Source organism: Stegodyphus dumicola, chromosome 3 (genome assembly GCF_044657685.1).
Source record: "Stegodyphus dumicola isolate Sdum_Otavi_A_Nest chromosome 3, ASM4465768v1".
In the NCBI taxonomy this organism is placed as follows: Eukaryota; Metazoa; Arthropoda; class Arachnida; order Araneae; family Eresidae; genus Stegodyphus; species Stegodyphus dumicola.
Genome location: NC_140770.1, coordinates 228,389,169 through 228,410,601, shown reverse-complemented (window position 1 = coordinate 228,410,601; position 21,433 = coordinate 228,389,169). Strand labels below are relative to the sequence as shown.

General features: G+C 33.8%; 1 protein-coding gene across 6 annotated transcripts in view; it reads right to left on the bottom strand.

Moving 5' to 3' along the window:
• Positions 1-21,433, bottom strand: part of LOC118180825 (uncharacterized) — a 200,430-nt gene that overhangs the window by 8,357 nt on the left and 170,640 nt on the right. For all 6 annotated transcript variants that reach the window (XM_035349880.2, XM_035349883.2, XM_035349882.2 and 3 more), the window contains 3 exons: positions 15,600-15,812; positions 4,020-11,789; positions 2,831-3,037 (listed from right to left, as the gene is read on the bottom strand). In XM_035349880.2, the coding sequence (XP_035205771.2) occupies positions 2,831-3,037; positions 4,020-11,789; positions 15,600-15,812 (8,190 nt within the window). The remainder of the gene's footprint in view (positions 1-2,830; positions 3,038-4,019; positions 11,790-15,599; positions 15,813-21,433) is intronic.

The following is a 21,433-nucleotide window of genomic DNA, read 5'->3' as shown; positions in this document are numbered from 1 at the left end:
CATAATTGTTTTACTAATTTTATCGTTTGAAAATCGAGAGAGGAAAATTATGCAAATAATATAATTTCTGAAAGGCGTGATTTCAATAAGAATATACAGGTAACTATCACAATTTTTTTCTCTTTAAAAGAAACCTATATTCGAGAAAGAATGCATAGTAACATTAACACTACAGTATCTAATATGGGGGCAGTTCGGAAACTAACGCCCTTTGTGACGTGGTGTTAGTAGTTGGCAGAACTCAACCATTATTACATCAAGCAATCTGTGATTCAGTAAAACTTCCTGCTATCCTATTGAGAGTGTCGTACTGCCACTCATATGCTGGTTATTACGCCACAAAATGTGCGCCGCTGATAGAAATCCCGCCAAATGCAAGTTATGAGGAGTGATACAATATTTTTGCTCAAACTCTCAGTGACAGACATTCATCGTGAATTGTGTGTCATATACAGTCAGTGTCATTATGACTGAAGGTGTAGTGCGTCACTGGGTGAAAATTTTCAAATGATTAGGAATATGCATTCATGATGAATCAGGGAGTGAAAGGCGGTTTGTAGGGAGTAATGATCTCGTTAAACAAACTGTTGACAAAATCCATAAATCTGGGAACTTTCACAATTTCCGAACATTTTTTGGACTATTTTTATAAGAGGTAGTCACTGGAAAATTAAGCTACTGGAAGTTCTGTGCTTGATGGGTACCGTAACTTCTCAAGGAGATTCCACAAAAACATCTGCTGCCTTAGAATTTCTTTCCCGGTACCACACGGAAGTAGAGAAGATTTTGAACAGAACAGTGGCTGGCGATGAGACCTGGGTAGCGCATGTAAATGCGAGACAATGTAAAGAACAATGACAATAGTCATTAGTAATAGTCATGGGCATGGGGTTATACCGGTTTTCCAAACTGGCCAAGGAAAGCCCATCGAACTTTGTCAGAGTGGCAGGTTATGGTGTCAGCGAGGGCGGTTGAGATGCTAATGGAATCTTATTTGCTGAATTCATAGAATGTGGTACGACAGTCAATTCTGAAGTGTACCTAACAGAGAAACTGAAATTGAAAAACCCGAAAAGAGACATGTACAGCAAGCATCGCGGTCTGCTGAATTCTGAGGTTGTATTCCTAGACGATAACAGTCGCCCTCACAATGCTCAACAAAGACAACAACTTTCGCTCCAATTCGAATGGCATGTGTTTACAAAATCTACCCTTCATCCCGGACATGGCTCTTTCCGATTACCATCTGTCCCCTGCAATGAAGAAGTGACTTGAGGTACAGCACTTCACTGATGATGAGGAACTTGAAACCTCTGTGACAGGTTGAAGTCGCACGCGGCTGGGTTTTATGCAGAAAGGACTGGTAAGTTGAACTATTCAAGCGCTATGACAAGCACTTAAATGTACATGGTGAATATGTTGAAAAACAGATGACAGCTTTACTTCTCAGATATAAATTGAAAAAAGAAACTTTCGAATCTTTGCGGCTTTTTTATTTAACGCGAAACGAGGGTTAGTTTCCGATATCTTCATTTTCATTTCCCTTTAACATAAATTTTGTCTCTTCTTATTGTTGTCTCTACTACTCATAAGACCTCAAGCCATCCAGAAATAATTAGAGAAGGTGAATGTAGCTAAGTGAAACTGAATGCCAGTTCGCATTTGGTTCGCTGTGACTGGTCAGTTCTTAGACTAGGCTAATATAAATTTCAACAGTCAGATGGGAAAAGTTCGGCGTGACTCTTTAGGGTTTAAAATTACTGAGTGGGTTAATCCTTTTTAAAGTTCAGGGAAGCTCGCTCTGTGAGCAGATTGAAAAAGGGTTTATTATACGAAATATTTTTTAAATTTTCAGCACGTAAATACGCTACATATCTATATACACATGAATAAATGTAAAATAAAATGCAAATCAAAATCTAGTCCAATTACGCGTTGATAGCAGCAACAAGTAGTGATAATAATTTAAAATAAAATAAAAAATACGTTTAAATTTTATCTCATATTCATTTCGGAATAAATAACTTGCACAAACCAAGAAACCAGAAGCACTGTGGCAGACAGCAAGAAATAGTTGAGAAAATACATCAAAACCAAAATTTAAGTATGAATTGCATATCTTCCGTTGCATAGTCGTCGGGTATTTCACTTAATAATTTACTTCTTTCGTTGAACAACCTTTGATGAGGATGCAGAGGAAAATTTTTGGTTTTGGCATATTTTGCCGCTCTATTTCTTGAAGTTTGTCACTGAGATTTTGATTTCTTTGTTTATGCATGCGTTTCTTTCCAAACGGAATATGTGAGGAATTAAAAAAAATATTTTTTATTATTATTTTGCATTATATACGTCCTTACATTAATATGAAATTTTTTCTATGTAATTAAAATACTTGATTAGGCAGCGCAAAAGTCTGAAACACATTATGCAGCGCAAAAGTCTCCATACATCTTGAAACTGGATGGCGTGGTTCTGCTGAGTGGTATATCTAGTCAATGGCCTAGCCCCATTTGGTATTATGAGATTTTCCTTTCATATTACGCCCGGTAACTTTTGCTAATAAGCATACAAAGGGAAAGGCATGCAGCTACAAATCTCTAAATACTCTTCGGCTGGATAAGTACATTTACTACACAACTAGAAGTCTTTATATCTAGTATATTCTTGAAGCTGGCGTCATCACTAGTGTCTGCATATGGTGATGTGTGATGAGATTAATGGTAAGCATATAGAAAATATGTTATAGCTTGTAGTGTCCACTCAAAATAGGGCCTCTTATATGGAGACATTTGCGCGATTCTTTATGATCTAATGAAAATTTAGCACTTACTATGCACTACAGCTTGTACAACGGTTACTTTGCACACACATCCAGGACATTGACCTGGTGGTACATCTCTTAGAATTTCACAACCTGGATCGCACTTAGGTTCAACGCATTTTGGATCACAAATACAAGTCAGACATCCATCATTGTTACGCACCTTTCGACAGTTGGGTCCATCACAATCGATTACAGGGCACTGACGAGCAGAACCTAAGTAAATAGATACTTACGTTTATTTAGGGAGAAGAAGGATGCCTTACTTGGAATAGAATATATATGTGTTTGCATTTGCAGACAAGCCATGATGTAATGAATAGTATAATAAAGCAATTAATTAATATTACAGAAATTTGCAATATAGGTTTAAATTCGATCTCACATTCAAAGCAGAACCCATACATTCAAAACAGGAAATTAATATCAATAAACAAAATATGTAATTTTTCCCCACCCACTGTGAATGCCTCTTGAATTAAATGTAAATGAAAAGCAACAAGAAATGTTAATGCACTAAGAATGCAAACTTATTTTTTGAAAATTTTCTCGCTATTATGTGATTTCTCACAAATTTATATACTTCTGCAAACCAGTATATGTAAACGGCATACCGGAATTCCAAAATTTTCAACTTTTTCTTAAATTATGCACAATGTATGTGCTTATATATATACATACATATATATACTTTTAATAAGAAATTAATTCATTCCGTGACCGACCTCTTAGTAGATCTACTCGTATCATGAAAACATTTTTCCTACTGACGTACATTTAAATATAATTGATTCATTCCAGTTTCCAAAATAACGACCTCAATTGATTTTTATATGTTTTAAATAAAAAAGGTTTTGTATTGCACTGAGAATTAATAATTGGAGTTTAAAGAAATTAACTACTTCATCAATTGCGAAATTGATACTTAAAAATGTTCTGAATCCCTTCTAATAAACATAGCAAAAGATTTTAGGCAAAAACTTTAAGAACTGGAGACGAAGTATATCTTATTGTTAAAATTTTGAAACAAAATGTGCCAATTAAAATAATCTTAATTTTTTTTAAGGTACGAACCAAAAAAAAATATTCTTAAAATTGTTTTGCCTAAAAATGCATGCAATAGTATAAATAAAATTAAATTACAAATCTAAATAAATAATAATTCTGAAGTCCCGTTAATAAGTGGAGAAAGGCTTACCTATTGCTGCTGGTGGTACAACTGTGCAGTCACAGATAGGGCAACGTCCCTCTGACAGTGTCTTCGTTTTCACGCAGTGTTGTGGGCAAGGAGCACAGGGTGAATCACAAACACATTTTTGACAGCCATCGGATCCTCGTATAAGAGAGCAGTTATAGCCATTGCAGTGTGGTGTTGGGCAGTGATAAGATGGTACCAGGCTTGCTGGAGCTGTTGAATACTTTTTCATCCCATATGCCTCCGCTGTTGGGGATACTGTTGGGAGAGAAGTAAAGGCAGTTTGAGATTTTGTTGTAGAAGGCATTTTTGTGGAAGGTCGGCGGGTTGTTGAAGTGCGTACAAAAAGGAATTTTTTAGGTGTTGTGGTTTCAAACTCTTCAATAAATTCTTGATTATCTATAGGATCAGGCTGATGGTTATCGAAACTTTCTAAAATTTGTTCTTGTAAATTAGGTTTGCTAGTTGTTGTAGATGGACGCTTAGTTGTGCGTGTAGTAGAATATCGAATAGGCGGTCTTCTTGTAGGCTTTATTTTTGTGCGCGTAACAGGGCGTACAGAAGGAGGACGTGGTTTTTGAGTTGTAACTGTTGTAGTTGTTGGCGTTGTTTCTTCCTCAAATTCGTATTCATCTTCGAAAGCAGAAATCTCCTGCGGAATATCTTCCTCAAAAAATTGTTGATCAACAAAATCTTGCTGTTGAATGGCAGGTTTCCGTTTCAAGGGTCTAGATGCAACAGGAAACAAATCATGAACCACCGGTGACTGTGTGGATGACGGCTGCATACCAACAGGATGGAAATGGGGCCGAACAATGGGACCTGGGCGTGTTTTAATACTAGAAGAATGTGTTAAATGTGTTTGTTCAAAGGGTGGCACAGACTGTTGACTTAGAGTTGAAACATCTTCTGCGGTATCATTTTTTTCTGGTATAAGATCTGCAACTACTTGGTGTATGGGATCTTCTTCTTCTGAAGTGAAAATAGGAATCATAGTGTCTTCTTGAATTACATCATACTTGTCCGACTGCGCTTCAGCAGTAAAAACTTGCGCGAGAGGTTTGAGAGCTGAATATTTATCATCATCGAACATTTGTTGATTAGTTTGTTGTTGAAGTAGCGGTTTTTCATTGGTATTGATATATTGCTGATCATCTTGCTGCTCTTGATGCATGTAGTCATTCTGCATTTGATGGTGTTGATCCTTTTCAAATTGCTCAACATGTGCTTCTTGTTCAAAAAGATTATCATCTGTACTGACATCTGTTTGTTGTTCATGTTCAGCTACGTGCTCATGTTGCTGTTGAAGTAGAGGCCTGTTAGCGTCTGCAAACTGCTGGTGTAAATTGTCTTGAAACTGTTGCTCTTTCATTAACTGGGGCTGTTCTTGATTAATATACTGGTTATCTTCGCTAATAAAATGTTGATCTTGATGACCGGAAGCATTATCCACGTACACTTGCTCAGATGCTTGCGGTCGTGTTAAGGTTTCTTCTATAGAAGATTGGACTGGCTGCTTGTACTGCTCTTGAGTATTTTGCTGCATTGCGGACGGTTTAACATCATGCAAATTTGAAAACTGTTGTTGCCCCGTTTCTTGTACCTGAAATCCAGGATTTCCATTCGAACTGAAATATTGTTGATTTATTTGTTGCTGGTGCTGCTGAGGGGAAAGTTTATCTTGAGAGTTTATGTGAAGTGCTTCAATTTGCTGCTGATGCGAAAGAGGCTTTATGTTGTGATTAAAGTATTGTTGTTGAACTTGATGCACCTGCTGATAACTTTGCTGTTGTTGAACAGATAATCTATTCTGATTATTAGTATTATGTTGCTCCATTTGCTGTTGTAAAGAAAGGGGTTTCTCACTTGAACTAATATATTGTTGCTGAGCTTGTTGAAGTTGGTGTACTTTATCATAAAAATTCCCGTACTGTTGTTGGATTTGTAGCTGTAAAATGTTAGGTCTTTCAGTGCTGATATATTGCTGTGAATGGGGCCTATTTCTTTCATCAGAATAAGGCTGATTTAATGAAGGATTTTTGTGGGCATCATGTGACCCTAAACTGTCTTGGAACTGCTGGTGTATAACAGGCGTTTCTTGAGAAATACCATGTATGGTTTGAGCAGATGTGTCTTGTGAGACTTGATCATTTTGTAACTGCACATGGCTCGTAGGACCTTCTTTTATACCGTAATTTCCATGGATTTTGTCATTTTGATATTTTTCTTGTGAATTAGAAAACTGTTGCTGAACATGATGTTCCTGCGATGAAATATATCCAGGTGTAGTGGAATGTTGCTGGATCAGGGCAGGTTTGAGCCTTTGATTATGATATTCTTCATATGATTGCTGATGTTGCTGGACAAGAGGTTTACTATGTGCGCTTTCATACTGTTGTTGAGCTGGTGGTTGTTGTGATGTTAATTTATCTAACGAACTCAGGCCTTGTTGTAATATTTGTGGCTGTTCATAAACTGGCTTGTGCTGAAAGCTTGTTTGTTGATAAAATTGATTTACAGCAAGTGGTCTTTCATGTCCTGCAAGAGGCTGGTGCATTTCTTTATGCTGAGAACTATCTTGGTGGTGAACTTGTTGTGCAGGTGAAATGGTTTGTGAGAGAAATTGTTGTTGAGGTTCTTGATTACTACCTTGTGCATTAATAAACGATGTAGGAGCTTGAGGTGAAGGGAAATGACTTTGGCCTACATAATGCTGTTGTGACTGCTGAGGGATAAATGGTTTATCATTGGTACTAGTCAAATGCTGATGCTGTTGTTGCATTAAAGGTTTGTCTTTGTTTAGGTACTGCTGATGAATTTGCTCCTGCTGGGATGAAGTATGAACATTGACAGATTGTTGCTGGTTAGATGCTACATTCTGAAGTATGTTTGATTGCTGCTGAGCTTGTACCACTGGATTATTTAGAGAACTTATATATGTCTGTTGGTTTTCAAAACTTGTATATTGCTGCTGAGGTTGGATTGAAGGATTATTTATGGTTCCTATGTAATGGTGCTGATTTTGTAACTGATATGAAGGTTCTGGTGCAATATTCTTATTCTGCTCGAGTACAGGAATGCTATGATCATTTAGATTAGATTTTTCAGGCTGCTGAGGATGACTAACAGGCCTGTTTCCGTAACGTTGTTCTAACTGTTCTTGTTTATGGAATGGATCTTGCGTATTGGCAAATTGTTGTGTGAGTTGATGCTGTTGTTGTGATGAAATTCCATTCATCTGACTTTGATATTGATGATGCTGTGCAGCTAATTTATTTATGCCATTTGAAACTTGCGGCGACTGCATTGGGAAAGCCTGCGTTTGTTCACTAGAATATTGATCTTGAATGTTTTGCACAGACAAAGGTTTTTCATGGCTACTTAGGTAATGTTGTGACTGATAATGATTGCTATGTATTTGATGATGTTGATTGTTTCCTAAAGGTATTTCTGATATGCTTGATACAGAATGCTGTGTTTGAAGCTGTTGATCCAGGTTTTCATGTATGTTAATAGACGGTTGCTTCTCTTGATGCTGATTAGTTAAAGGTTTTGTTTGAGATATTACAAATTGGTGATTAGAATTTTCTTGTTGAGACAAGGGAATATTGTGGTTACTAATATAATGCTGTTGAGAATTTATCTGTTGAATATTTAGTTTATCATTTACGCTTTCATGCAAGAATTGGTTCTGTTGTTGATGAAATGAGTTGCTAGGATATGTAGCTGCATGATGTACATGTGACGCTTCATTTTCCTTCAAAAGTGAATTAGCCGCTTGTACGTCATGTTGTACAGCATTCTGCTCCTGCACTACTAAGGGTGTATTATGATATTCTTGTTGATGGTTTTGTACAATTTGGATATTGTGTGGATAATTTAACTGGATATGTGAATTTTGCTGTGCAAGAGGTTTGTTTTCAGCAGAAAATTGAAAATGGTGATTTTGTTGATTCTCATATGATGTATCATGGGGATTGATATTTAGCTGATACGTAGAAAACTTATCTTGGACATTTTCCTTATTCGGTTGATATGCACCTAACCCATCACTTGAAATGGAAGTCTGTTGCTGAGTAGGATGGGCTACTGCTGGAGGCACATTTAGTAAAGTTTCACCTGGCTGATTTCTGTCATTCGATAGATAGGTTTGAGAATGCATATCAGTCTGCTGACTTGGTTGCTGAACATGATGTCCAATAGAAGGGCTGGGTCTAACGGCTGACACAAACACATTTTGAGCTTGATGAACATGTTGAGCTTCTGAACTTTGTTGTTGAGCTTCTGAACTTTGTTGTTGAACTTCTGAACTTTGTTGTTGAGCTTCTGAACTTTGTTGTTGAATGGGAGAGGATACAGATATATTAAGCGGTCTAAAATGAGAAGTTATATGAACATTGTTTTGACTGTCTTGATGAGTCTCTTGGTGATACTGAGCATTTTGTAAATTTGAAGTCTCATGGGGAGCAAAATGTGTAATTGTTAGATTAAAAGGCCTAAAATGAGAAGTTACGTGAACATTGTTAAGGTTTTCCTGGTTAGCATTTTGATGATGTTCACTCTGGGTAACAGAAGAAGTCTGAGCGGGTAAAACATGACCTACACTGCTGCTGTCTGCAATCTGATGATTATTAGTTAATGGCTTTAACATCTGATTTCCACTAGGTGGCATATATTGCTGCTGCGCAGACTGTATTAGATTTATCTGACTTTGCTGTTGAGATTGCTGCGCTTGCATTTGCTGGAGTTGAGCTTGTAAATTCTGACTCTGAATGGTTAGTCTATCAAGATGCTGCTGCTGTTGCGTATTTTGAACTTTCTGTACAGAGGTTTCCTTCTGCTCCAAAAGGGGCGTAAGAACCGAGGAGACCTGAGAGAAAGATCCATTTGTGGGATATTGGTGATGTGACTGGATTTGCAATGGTTGATTGAAGTTTTGGATATGAATACTTGGTACTTTATCTTCACTTTGTGATTCACTTGACTGTTCTCCTTGACTTGGAAACTGAGATGGAACATGATGATTAAATTGATGGAATTCAAATGTAGCTTCGGGTGAAGCTACTGTAATATTCGTTTGCTCCTCGCTCTGAATTTCGTAGGCAACGGAGAGCTTATTCTCATTAACAGCAGAAGAATTAGAAAAGTGGGGAAAAGGCGGCATCATAAATGGTTGGCTTGAAATGGATGCATTTGTTTCAGTTTGATTGACAGCTTCTTGTGCTACTTCAGGGAAATGAGATTCAATATTATCTTGTTGATTTAAAGACACGTGAGAGGAAGATTCATTGAGAAACTGCTGTCCTTGCAAGGATGTTTCCATTTGCTGCTGAGGTAATTGTTCTTGTGGTTGAGTAACGTTTTCGTTAATATCTTCGGTTTTATTTCTGTTAGATGCATGGTGATTTATCGTTTGATCATTAAAATACTGCTGTTGTACTGATAAGGTGACGTTACTTGGTTCAGAAGTTTCTTGCTGTTGTGAAGCTTGCGTTTCTTTCTGCTGATGTGATAAGGAATTAGAATCATTCTGAGAATGAAGTATTACTTGGTTTGATGGCTCTGCTTCAGAAGCAGCAGCGCTTGACTGTTGTATATGCGATATTTGTGACTGTACAGCTTGTTGTGGAAGTAGTGGATTATTTACTTGGTTAATGAAATTTTGTAAAATTCCCAGAGTTTGCGTTCCAGCATTGAGTTGTTGTTGTAACGATGGAGGAATTGGAACATTTGTTTTTAGTATCTGTTGAAGTTGCTGGGCTTGATTATATTGCTCATGCTGTAATGGACTTACATTTGAAATAAAGGATGGCTGTTGTAATGACGGATAGTATGAACCTTGTTGAGAGTTTAATACATTAGGCTGAGATCCAAGAGGAGAAGCATGCGAGTTAATAACAGCAGGTGAACTGTGAATAATAGAGGAAGCAGGATGATGCTGTTGAATATTGCTTTGATACGGAATATTGCCAATTTGAGGCTGATGCATAAATCCGATAGCTTGTAATCCAGCGTGATTACTTTGATATGGAAACTGAGGGAAAATATGAAATTGAGGATTTATACCTGACTGTAGCATTGACTGTACCATTTGCTGATTAGGTAAAATATGTGATGTATATATACCTTGAATGCTTGGGTTTCCCATATAATGCTGCTGCACAAATGGTAAATTTTGGCTACCGTAAGTTGGCTGCAAAATTGATTCATTTTGAGTCTGAGATTCTGGCTTTGTATCTTCTTCTTCTTGACCTTGATTTGGTATTTTTTTATTGCTTGGTTCCTCTATCTTTTCTTCTGAAGTAGTTGCCTTCACTTTGGATGGTTTGGATCGGTCTCTTTCAGAAGCAACATCTGATGATAAATGTGAAGCAGATGGATCCTGAGTACTTGTTTCTTGTGACTGAACCGCATCTGGGATCTGAGCAGTCTGCTTTTGTGTTTGTAACTCTGACAATTTAATGTTATCTGAAAATGTAACATTCTGTACTGCATTATTTTTGCTTGCTGTATCAATTTTGCTATCTAATACATGCGAAGTAGCAGCTGGCTTCAAACTTTCCACACTCCCTCCAATAGTAGCTGGTCTTTGATGATTTGAAAGAACTTGGTGTAAATTTGACATAAGCTGTTGAAGATTTTGTAAGATAGGTTTCATACTGTTGTCAGAATCTGTTTCATTACTTTTTAGTACAGGCACCTTTTCAATGGGCAAAGAACTTTGCGGCTTGGGAGTTGGTTTCCGCTTGTTTGAGGAATTGTGATTAGCTACAGGTCGAGTACTGTGGAGCCTATCTGATTCTGAATGGATACTTGAAGGTGATTGATAATTTGGTCTAACTTGGGGTTTCGGTTTTGGTCTGGGATTTGAACCTTGAGGTCGCACACGTTGCGTCTCGGGAAGTCTACTACTTGTCGCCTCGGAAACTGGTTTGCGTCGAACTGGAGATGGCTTTCTTTGAGGTTTTCTCGTTGATGATTGACGAGTTGGCTTTGTATGCCTTTGTGAGTCTAGATTTACAGTAGGAACTTTAATGTCTGGAGTAGTAGATTTGGGTTCTTCAGAAACGACTTCATACGGTTCAACTTCAGCCTTGCCATCTGATACATTTGGTTTTAGCATACATGGCTTCGATGTTGCTGTTAACTCTTTTTCTGGTATTTCAGCAGAAACAGTTGTGGCTTCCACTAATGGTGTGGTAGATGCAACAGGTACTGTTGATTTTCTTTTAAATGGTCGCTGTGTTCCCTTTGAAGGCTCCGGCTTTCGTGAAGTTAAAATTTCTGAATCCGAAATTTGTGTTCCTGTGGCAATTGCAAACGAATCAATTTCTTTGATTGACGTGTCTGCTGATTCATTTTCAATTATGCCAGATGATGGCTCAAAATCATCTACAGGTTTTACGGTCGTTGGTAGATTTACTGTAACAGTAGTATGACCATCAAATTTCACTTGCTCTTCAATTTCTGCTAAAGAATCATAAAAGTCTGCTGAGAAACTATCTCCATCGAATTTCGCTTCGTCTGCCAGATCTGGTGATTTTGTCTCATCAACTACGTAATCATCTTCTTCAGATGAATTTTCCTCCACTGAGTCTGTTACAGGAGATCTGCTTGGGCTTCTGACTTCGACTTCTTCTTTATTTAGAATTGTTTCGTTAAGTGTATCTTCAGTATGGTACTCTTCTGAATCCTCAATCGAATCTTCAAGGATTTCATTATCACTTCCAGATTCTACAAGAGGTCCTGTTGTGTTGTTGGCGGGAGATGTTCCTGAAAGATTCAAGAAACAGGAACATTTTCAAGGAGCAAGCATAATTAATTAATTTTTTGATTATAAAACATCAATTTTTTTATTAAATGTCGGCTATTTGAGGATCAAGCTGCCTATCAGCAAAAAGCCGGCGTCTGCTTAATTGATATAAGATTGTTTGCCAATTTTAAAAGATTATTTGGTTAGTAATGTTAAAAAATATTCATTAAATATATATCTGAAACTACAGCAGATAATTCTGCAAAGTGGAAACTATTGTATAAATACAACCGATCACAGACTTTGGCAGGGTACGAATAATAGTTTAATGATTTTAAGTCTGAAAGAAGCTTTTAAACGAATATGTGACACAGTTACATTTTTAACGCCCTGATATACTTCAGCTTGCTCCTTTCAAACGTTTTCACTGTTTTTTGAAAGAAATGGAGAGGGACATGATAACCCTGCCATCATAATTAAACTAGCTATATTAGCTGCGTACTGTCTACTTCATGGTGCACCTGGTGATCGGTCATCGTCTATTGTTGTAAAATACCTTCTTCTGAAAGAACTTGATATCCACAACTTAATAATGAAATTTCAAGCTGTATTATTCTAATAGTCTACTTCAGCATGTCCTTCTTTATATTAGTTAAAAAATTAAAATCACATTTCATTAATTTGTTGATCTTTCAGAAGCCATGCTCTTTACATTTTCTTTTCTTCATTAATTCATGTCCAGTTTTAAATCAATGATGATCAATTCAATGATCTATTGTATTCTTTAATATACTCTTGAAAATTCAATTGAAAGAAACTGATTAATGGTGCCACGCTATTTTATTACTGACAAGTTTCAGACTAGTTAATGAATTAAGCATAAGTAGTAAGTTTGTTAGTATAACAAAAATGCACAAAAAGTTCTTTTATATTCATTTATACTGTATATACATTTATACATTTATATATATATATACATTTATACTGTGAAGATCATGCAAAAGGAACAAATGAGAAATGTTGATAATATATGCAAATAAACAAATTTCAAATAAAATTCCAAATTTTAGATCAAAGCCAAACGATGCGATCTTACATATTCCATCAAGATACAATAAAAGCATAATAAATATATAAATAAATATGATGAAATAAAGTATATTTTCAGAATGTATGACATGAAATAAAAAGTTCTATTTTTCAGTCCATATTATTACAAAAGTAAGAAATTTCCAGATACAAAAGGCAGTTTGTGCGATTTTATCAAAATAAACTCTGTAGTTACAAAATCGATGCAAATTTCATTTTATTCGTGGCAATTAGAATGGCGTTAATTTATTTGTAAATTAAAACTCCGCATCAACTAAAATGATAAAATATTTTTATACGTAAGTGGCACAATATCATCGCCCGAAACATAAATAACAATTAATAGATGTAAAAACACTCTCGGCATTTATTTATTGATGAAATAAAGTTGCAGATTGATGCTTCCTATTCAATGAAAAAAAAAATGATTCTGAGATGCTTTTCATTTATTTCTTTTAAAGTAGTTTAGTAATTCAAATAGCGATAATGTATTTGATATGAAGTATCTGCAGAATTTTTTCTTTTAATACTTTTGAGAGGAAAACGGCTGAATACAGAAGAATACTGTTATAATAAATTAGTGTCAATTATGCATAATGAAACGCGGCAATGTGAACTCCTCCCCCCCAAAAAAAAACAAGTTTAAAAAATAAAAATCTGAAAACCTTCAGATTTTATATTACGCACAAAGGGGCGTTTTTTTAACGTTTTGAGTGTTACCTTTATTTTTTAAATATCATGTTCTTCGTACTTAAACCATAAAATTGAATTCAACAGCAGTATCTCAAAATAATATTAAAATGAGCATATCTTTAGAATTTCCGATACACAGCCTCGCGCACTGGAGATAACAATGCTTTTTTTCCCGTGTATTGTTGCCATTGTTCGGTTTGAAATCGTTGAATTTCGGTTGGCGACGTACGTTATTCAAAATTTGATGGCTCTAGGTACCTTTGTTTTATCACAATGCGAAAAACATATCTACATTTATGCAGATTCTTCATTATTTAATTTCTTTAAATATAATACAGGACGATAATATTAGGGGACAAAAATTTAAAAGTGATTCACCGTCTATAACGAATAAAAGCAAAATGCCAAAACGCAATAGACCTCCTGGACTAACCCCCTTTGGGCTAAAAATGAGGGACAAACACTATATATATATATATATATATTGGCGAAAGAAGATTATATTTGTGTTCAAATGCAGAAGTTTAAAAAAAATTATGCTAACGTTGTATTCGTGATTCATTCTTTTCAGCATGTTACCTTCTTTTATGGAATATATTCCTGATAATATTGCCTGAAGATATTTAAAACTTATAAATGAATCTTTTCCAAGTTCTGAATTTCAACACTCCGATTTAAATGTTTGTAAAGACTGTTAACGTTTAATTTGTATTCTATTTGTGTTAAGCAGACACTCTAACTTGTTAAATAAAGATTTCACAGTTAATCTAACTTCTGATTATTTAATATGACTTTGCTAAATAGAGGATAGTGTACTTAAACGCCTTAACTGTGAAATACACGATATATCAACTATCAAATCTGTTGAAAGCTAAGAAGCATAAAACTTACTGCCATGAAAACAGAGGCATGAATATTTTTTGTTGAAAAGTTGCCTATTCTAGTAACGTTTATTCCAAATTATTTCGGCATTCTTTATGTCTTTCGGTCGAAAATGCTTTAAACTGACTGACGCTACCGTTTCTCAGTTTGGTTTTTATATTAAATTAATTGCAATGATTCGTTGCGTATCGCTGGGGCAATTACAGTAATATACAAATAAGAGAGGATAATACCTTTTCAGAAATATTTCTTGATTTAAGATTTTGGAGTTTTGAAATTTTTAGGATAATTCAACTTCAATTCAGCTATAAGCAATCGCATAAATAAATTAAGGTATTAAAATTACTTTCATTTGAAATAATAAATGTTGTTCAGTTTATATGACCAACTTATTACTTATAATCAACTTACCTGCAACTTGATTAGCAACAGATAGGTTTTATCTTATTTTGTCCATTTAAGATGCATAGTTCTTTTCAGATTTGGGAAAACTGTAATTTTTTATCCTAGCAAATTCCAAACCCGAAAGCAGTAAAGAAAGGAATCCATCCATTTTCTCTGCTTTAAGTTTTTTAAATACTGCAGTTTGATTTCGCTACTTGCTCTCCATTCTCTTTTTCAACAGTGTGTTATACTGCTTCAGTATAATTTAAAGCAATTCTTAATTGAAAGTTCAATTCGTAGGAGTCGGATCAAAGTAAAGAATAGGCAGAATTTTCTATATACATTTCTGTTTTCAAGGATACGTTTTATTTCTGCCATGGAAAGATCAAACCATAAATGTATGTATCGCTATGTATATTTCGAACCAAATTTCGATATACGTAATCCTAAACTCGGCAGATATTTTAATATAAGGAAAGTGTCTTGAAAAATATTTTTATTTCACAGTAAAAGATTCATTTATTTCCAAATCCTTATTTATTCTTTCTCCAAATGCTTATCCTTACATTACGACACTTTTTGAAAAGAATTTGAGCTAACATTCTCTAAGTGATTTGATAGTAAACGATGCACTGTAAATATCATATTTTTTTCATTAATGGCACGTTTGTTTGATTAATAAATTCCTTCTTCAAAAGTAAGAATTGTTTTGTTTTACAAAATAATTTAAAACACTGCGGATATATAGGTATATTATTGTATTCAATAATTTTATTAGTTACCTGGAATTATTGGTTGCATTATTGTGCTTCTCTGTGGGCAGGTACACGTGGGACATTTTCCTTCTGGAGGATCAGATTCTACCCAGCATCCATCACTGCATTTGGGTGGAATGCAGATAGAATCACATTTGCATACAGGACAGCCATCATCTCCAATCACGTTATAGCATCTTCTACCCAAACATCGTGTTCGGGGGCATACACGACCTTCAGCTGTAAAAGCAAAACGTTTAAGTGTTGAAGCGAAACTTATCAGTATATTAAATACAAGAAAGAGAAAACAATGTACCATTCTACCACGAATATAAGAACATTTTATCCTTCATATTAGTTTGTTAACTTGATCCAATACACAGCATAACATTTACAAAATTACTTTAATGAAATTTAACATTTATCTATTTGTTAGCATTTATATTAAAGAGAACACATTTGCTTAGTTTTATCTCAAGGTATGCTTTCTTAAACTCTTTATTTACCTTCAGTACAGAAGACTTTCAACATTAGGCTGATATACTATGTTTGGCATAGTATATTGAAATTGTATATTTTACGTGTATGAAATATCTTACGAAAATGCACAGTTTCTTATATATTTACACTAACTATAATCTAACTTGCATTCGAGTGAATACTGCACTTTAGAAATATATTATGTATATTTATACTAACTAATAATCACTAATAATCTTTATATGAAAATACAACAGTTGCGGAAAAATAATAATAATAATTTTTAACTCAAAATGAAAACACTGAAATTTCGATTGCAAATGAATGAAGTGTTTAAAGGAAGCCCAAAATGTTTCTAAATTTATCTAAAAATAAATTTGCAACATAAGGATGATATTTGTTACATAAGAACAAATTATTATAAACTGATTGGTTATCTCACAGATCTTGAAAAGACATAATTTATTCATGTGTTATAAGATTAAAATGGTTTTACGTTTATACATCAGCAATATATTAAGGAATTTTTAAGTAGTCTTTAAACGCATAAGGAAGCCTCTCAGATTTAAATAAGCTATATAGAGGACACTGAATTGCGACCATGATGACTAAGTCGGTTCACGAATAAGTTATCTGAATGAAAAATGTCTTGGGTTAGGAATGGAGCCTCGAGTAATGAACGCTCAGACTGAGAGCTAAAAATTTTCAAAGATGTTTTGACATACACTTTGACACAGAAATAACACTCATGGACCTATGGGAACAATCTTTTAATATTGTTCATTTTTACCTCTCATTAACAAAGCCCGCAGTAGATGACGTAAAGGGCAGTAAATTCGGTCGAGGAAATTACACCCTAATTACGTTAAATGAAAGACTCTGATTCTTTGAGATTATGGATGTTATAGTTATGTGTGAAAATGTGTCTCTAAGCAAAGCCATGGATACGGATGTTATCTGTGGAGATGTAAAAGAGTTACTATGAGAATAACAAAAATGAGCTAAAGAAGAAAGAACTGTAGCAACTTCAAAGGCAGCAGGAAAAGATTATTATGTAGGATATGTCTTCTTAGAAAGACGAAGAAAGGGATGATGATCTTAGGTCTTTAATCAATGAAATTTGTACAAAATGGGGTAAGGTTCAATTCTTGGTATGACAGCATAACCTGATAACGTTTAGGAAGTTGCAGTATGAACAATTTCAGTGGCAGTGCTCTGAGTTACTTCGAAAACATTTTAAACCTGGATAACAGTAAATCAGCATAGAGAAACGTTGAGTGAAATAGAGGCCGAGTGAATCTCAAACAGAACAGAATGGCACTAAGAGACAGGAAATATGAAAGAAGAGGCCCAAGAAAGACAATTGTCTTATGTTTTTATGAAAAGGCACTTCTCATCCGAACTATAAGGTCCTTCCCTTTCATTCTCTCACCAATTCTATTTACGCAGTCAACTCTTCTTCGTACAGGGATGGTAAAATTAAATTAAAGTTACGTCTATTTTATCTGTTTAATTTTGCGTTTATCGCTATTTGACTTGGAGTTAAAGTTTCCATTGGTTCTGTGTTACGAACTTGTGCACAAGTACTGTTCTAAAAGTTTAAATAAGCAACTATCTGTAGTCCAGAAACTGATTACATCATTCTACATCAGCTCTTATGGAAGAAACAGGTACGATCTGAGAACATTTTGGATGACGAAATGCTATCAGAAACGAAATATATAAGTGACTGAGAATTTCACTGTATGATAGATTAATTTATTGAAAATGAATTAAGACATTTATCAGACATCAGATTTAAATAAAATTCCTTTAGTATTTCGATTGATCTCTATAAATGATTAAATTGTTATATATTGAGTTATAAAGGTATTCCATCGAAATTTCAAATGCTCAGACTTTGTGAAATTGTACAAAACTTATCAAATTTATTTTAATGGAGCATAAAACCATATGTGTATTATAATACAGAAACTTTAATATATCATACATAAATTTTATCTTTGCCACTCCTAAAGCTTGCTATGTTTTAAAATGTTCCACATTTTTCTCATTAAAATCATTTGTAGTTAAAATGAAGATTTTATGTAAATTTGCAGAATAAAGTTTAATTAGTTAAATTCCAGTCATCACAATTCCTGGATAACTTATTGATTTGAAATGTATGTAATCATCGCGAACTCCCAAGTCGCTTGCTACAGTATTAAGTAGCGAATAATAAATCTAAGGAACTCTTATTGTAATACTAATTTTCAGGTTTTCAGGTTAAATGTTCTAACACAAAAATGAAGCTGGCTTTAGTATATATCCAATCAATTTGAATGAAACGACAAAAGTGTTTATTATCAAAATTTTGTTTTAGAAAAGGAAATCTTACAAATGACTTCAGTGCGGAATGCCGTGTAAGTAGCAGCTGCTAGTAGCTATCAAAGTGGTTAATTTTCTTGCACGTATACACCAAAAATTTAATTTAACTAACAAATAATTTACTGTAATTAAAATATGAAATTTCATTGGGGAAACATATGGCAATAAATCGGCCAAAATATGAGTATCCCTACAAATATTCTCCAAAACTGTATTTGTCTCAACAGCTCTACCTAGCATGTAAAAATATATTACGGAAATATATGACTTATCCGTCATTTTAAATGAAATTTTATTTTACCACAATGTATATCACTTGTAACATTTGAATGTCTCACTTGTAAAACAACATTAGCATATATAGTTCATGAATGTGTTGTAGTTTAACACTTAAGCACCTTTTATTTCCTGTTAAATAGTTTTAAAACTACAGGTCATAGTCCATATGTGAGCTTTCTGATAACAGAGTGAATACGGTAGTTTTAATTTATTTTATAAATAGCTCCGAAAACTCAGATAATCTTGAAACCTGTAATGAATTCTGCGTTTTCCTGCCATGCAAACAATAATTAAAATCAGATAGCATTGGGAAGTTGGTTCTGTTTCATTGTTCGCATAATTAATTGCTTTAATACTGACAGATGTACATATGTACACTCCAATCAAACTATTGTGTAGCGTTATGGGAAACATGTTAGATTAAAAATCAGAAATCTAATACAAATCATAGGTGTACTTATTAAAGGTACCTTCATTTCAGACACAGGGTTTATTGCATACTATTTTCCTTCTCCAAAGCAATTTTGGAATGTATCCACAGTTTTCACCTTCAGTAAAATTCATAAGATCATGCAGATTTATTTTTCATGTTTTTCTAGAGCTGGGTAATATTATGTAATAAATGAATTAAAACAGTGTATAATAATAATTGTGATACAAATACCTTTGTCTGTTTTACTAATTGACTGCGAGCCATTAAAAATCATTAGGTTATTCGAAATTTTATCCTTTTTTGGTTTCTAGGTGATTGTGTCAGTTAGAAAATTCCATGAATAAGAATTAGAACGAGGAAAACCGAAGAGTTTAATATAAATATGTAGAACTTTATCAGTTTGTTATTAATTATTCTTCTGTTATCTTGTTTGCTTTCATTTCCTCTTCCATACATTTCACCTTTTCTACTTTAAAAGCATAAGTCTGGCTGTTCCATTTATCACAGCAAGGTATTTTTTTTAATCTAAGATTTGAAAAAAATTCATTGTGTTTTGCATACCGACAGAACTTATATGCTAGATTGATGCCACTGAATTTAAATAATTTAAACATATTAAGAATTTAGAGATTGTCTGGCAGGTTTCAGATGCATTATTAATTTACTGTAATATTGAAAATAAATCCTTCAGTGTTGTGTTACAAGATTTCAAGTTCTAAACCTTCACCTGTTAAAGGTTGTGAACCCAAGTTTTGTTTGTAATAAATTTTAATTTGTTAGTCTTGCAACTGTGTATCTGCTTAGACCCTTTGTGTTAACCTTTATTTAGTTGCCCGTAAACGATAACTTGTAAAGAAAGAGCTGTTATGATTAAAACTGAAAGTTAAAAATGTCTATTTAGAGACATCTTTAATCCTCTGCTATATTTAAAAGAGTTAAAGAGTTCATAACATAAAACATTTTGAGCTTCATTGATTACCATTTAATTTTCAATATCAGATATTTATTTCTCTTTAAAATACGATAATAATCATAATAATATACAAGCCATCTTATATTAAGAAAACTTTTAGTGAGCCCAAAGTTACATAATAACTTACGAATTTTTAACTACTAACATTTTGGTATACTTACTCTTTACTACTATTTTGTTATACATACTTTTATCATGAAAAGAGTGATTTTTATGAAACATTTGTCCCGTACCCTATGTAATAAATGTAAGCAGACAATCTCTTGAAAATTCTGAGCACTGAATATTGTGTAATAGCCTTTTTTGTTTTAATAAATTTAATGATGTTTAAATAACAGGTTTCTAATAAAGAGGTGATAAATTCCAACATTGTCTGAAATTTATCCGCCCTTTAGTATTCTGAATGCTTAAAATGTTCAGGGATTAAATGATGAAACCAATGGAGATTTTGCCTATAATGTAGTTCTCATATGTTTTTGCTTGTAATATTATGAATTACGATTAACATAATGCTACTCTTTCACAGATACTTTCACAGACACTTTCACTACTCTTTCACAGAGACACTACCTTATGTATTACGATAAACATAATGCTACTCTTTCACAGAGAGTTTGCATTATTCAGTCACCAGAAAAGTTTTGAATTAAGTTTAAATAAAGTTTGACCTAGCTCAACCATCATTAAGAGGACAGATTCAAAGGTAAGGGATCATAAATGTTCATAATTTACTACAAATTATTCATTCTTACACGGGATGTTAAAAAACGGTAACTACAGGTTTTATCTTTACATATGTATCCTAGAGATGTATTTCCAAATACATAGTTTCATAGAATAGATTACCGAAATTTTGAAATTAGCTTTAATACTCTGAGTGATATTTTCTGCAAAATTAAAATTGAAATTTTCATGCCTACAATTACGAAGAAATTCAAATTAGAAACACATTAATTGACACATAACAATACAAAAACAAGTTACATACTTCAGAATGCAAATTTTCCACGGATAGGCCGAATTAGTACTTCAAGGGACCAGTTATAAATATAATAGCAAATGTTTTTTTGGTAAGATAGAGCCATTAGCTACCAAAACGAAAAACATTTATCTCGTAGATATTCCTTAAATTTGTTTTCAAAATGGTTGAATAATATCAGTAATAGATATGAAAATATGTCTTGTCTCATAAAAGAAAGACTGTAAATAAAAAACAAAAATTGGCAGCATAATTCTTTTTGAACAGCTTTGAAAATATTTTACACAAATTAACAGAATGTTTTTTTTGTAATAAATTAATTTATAACGAGTATATGGCTAAAAGAATAG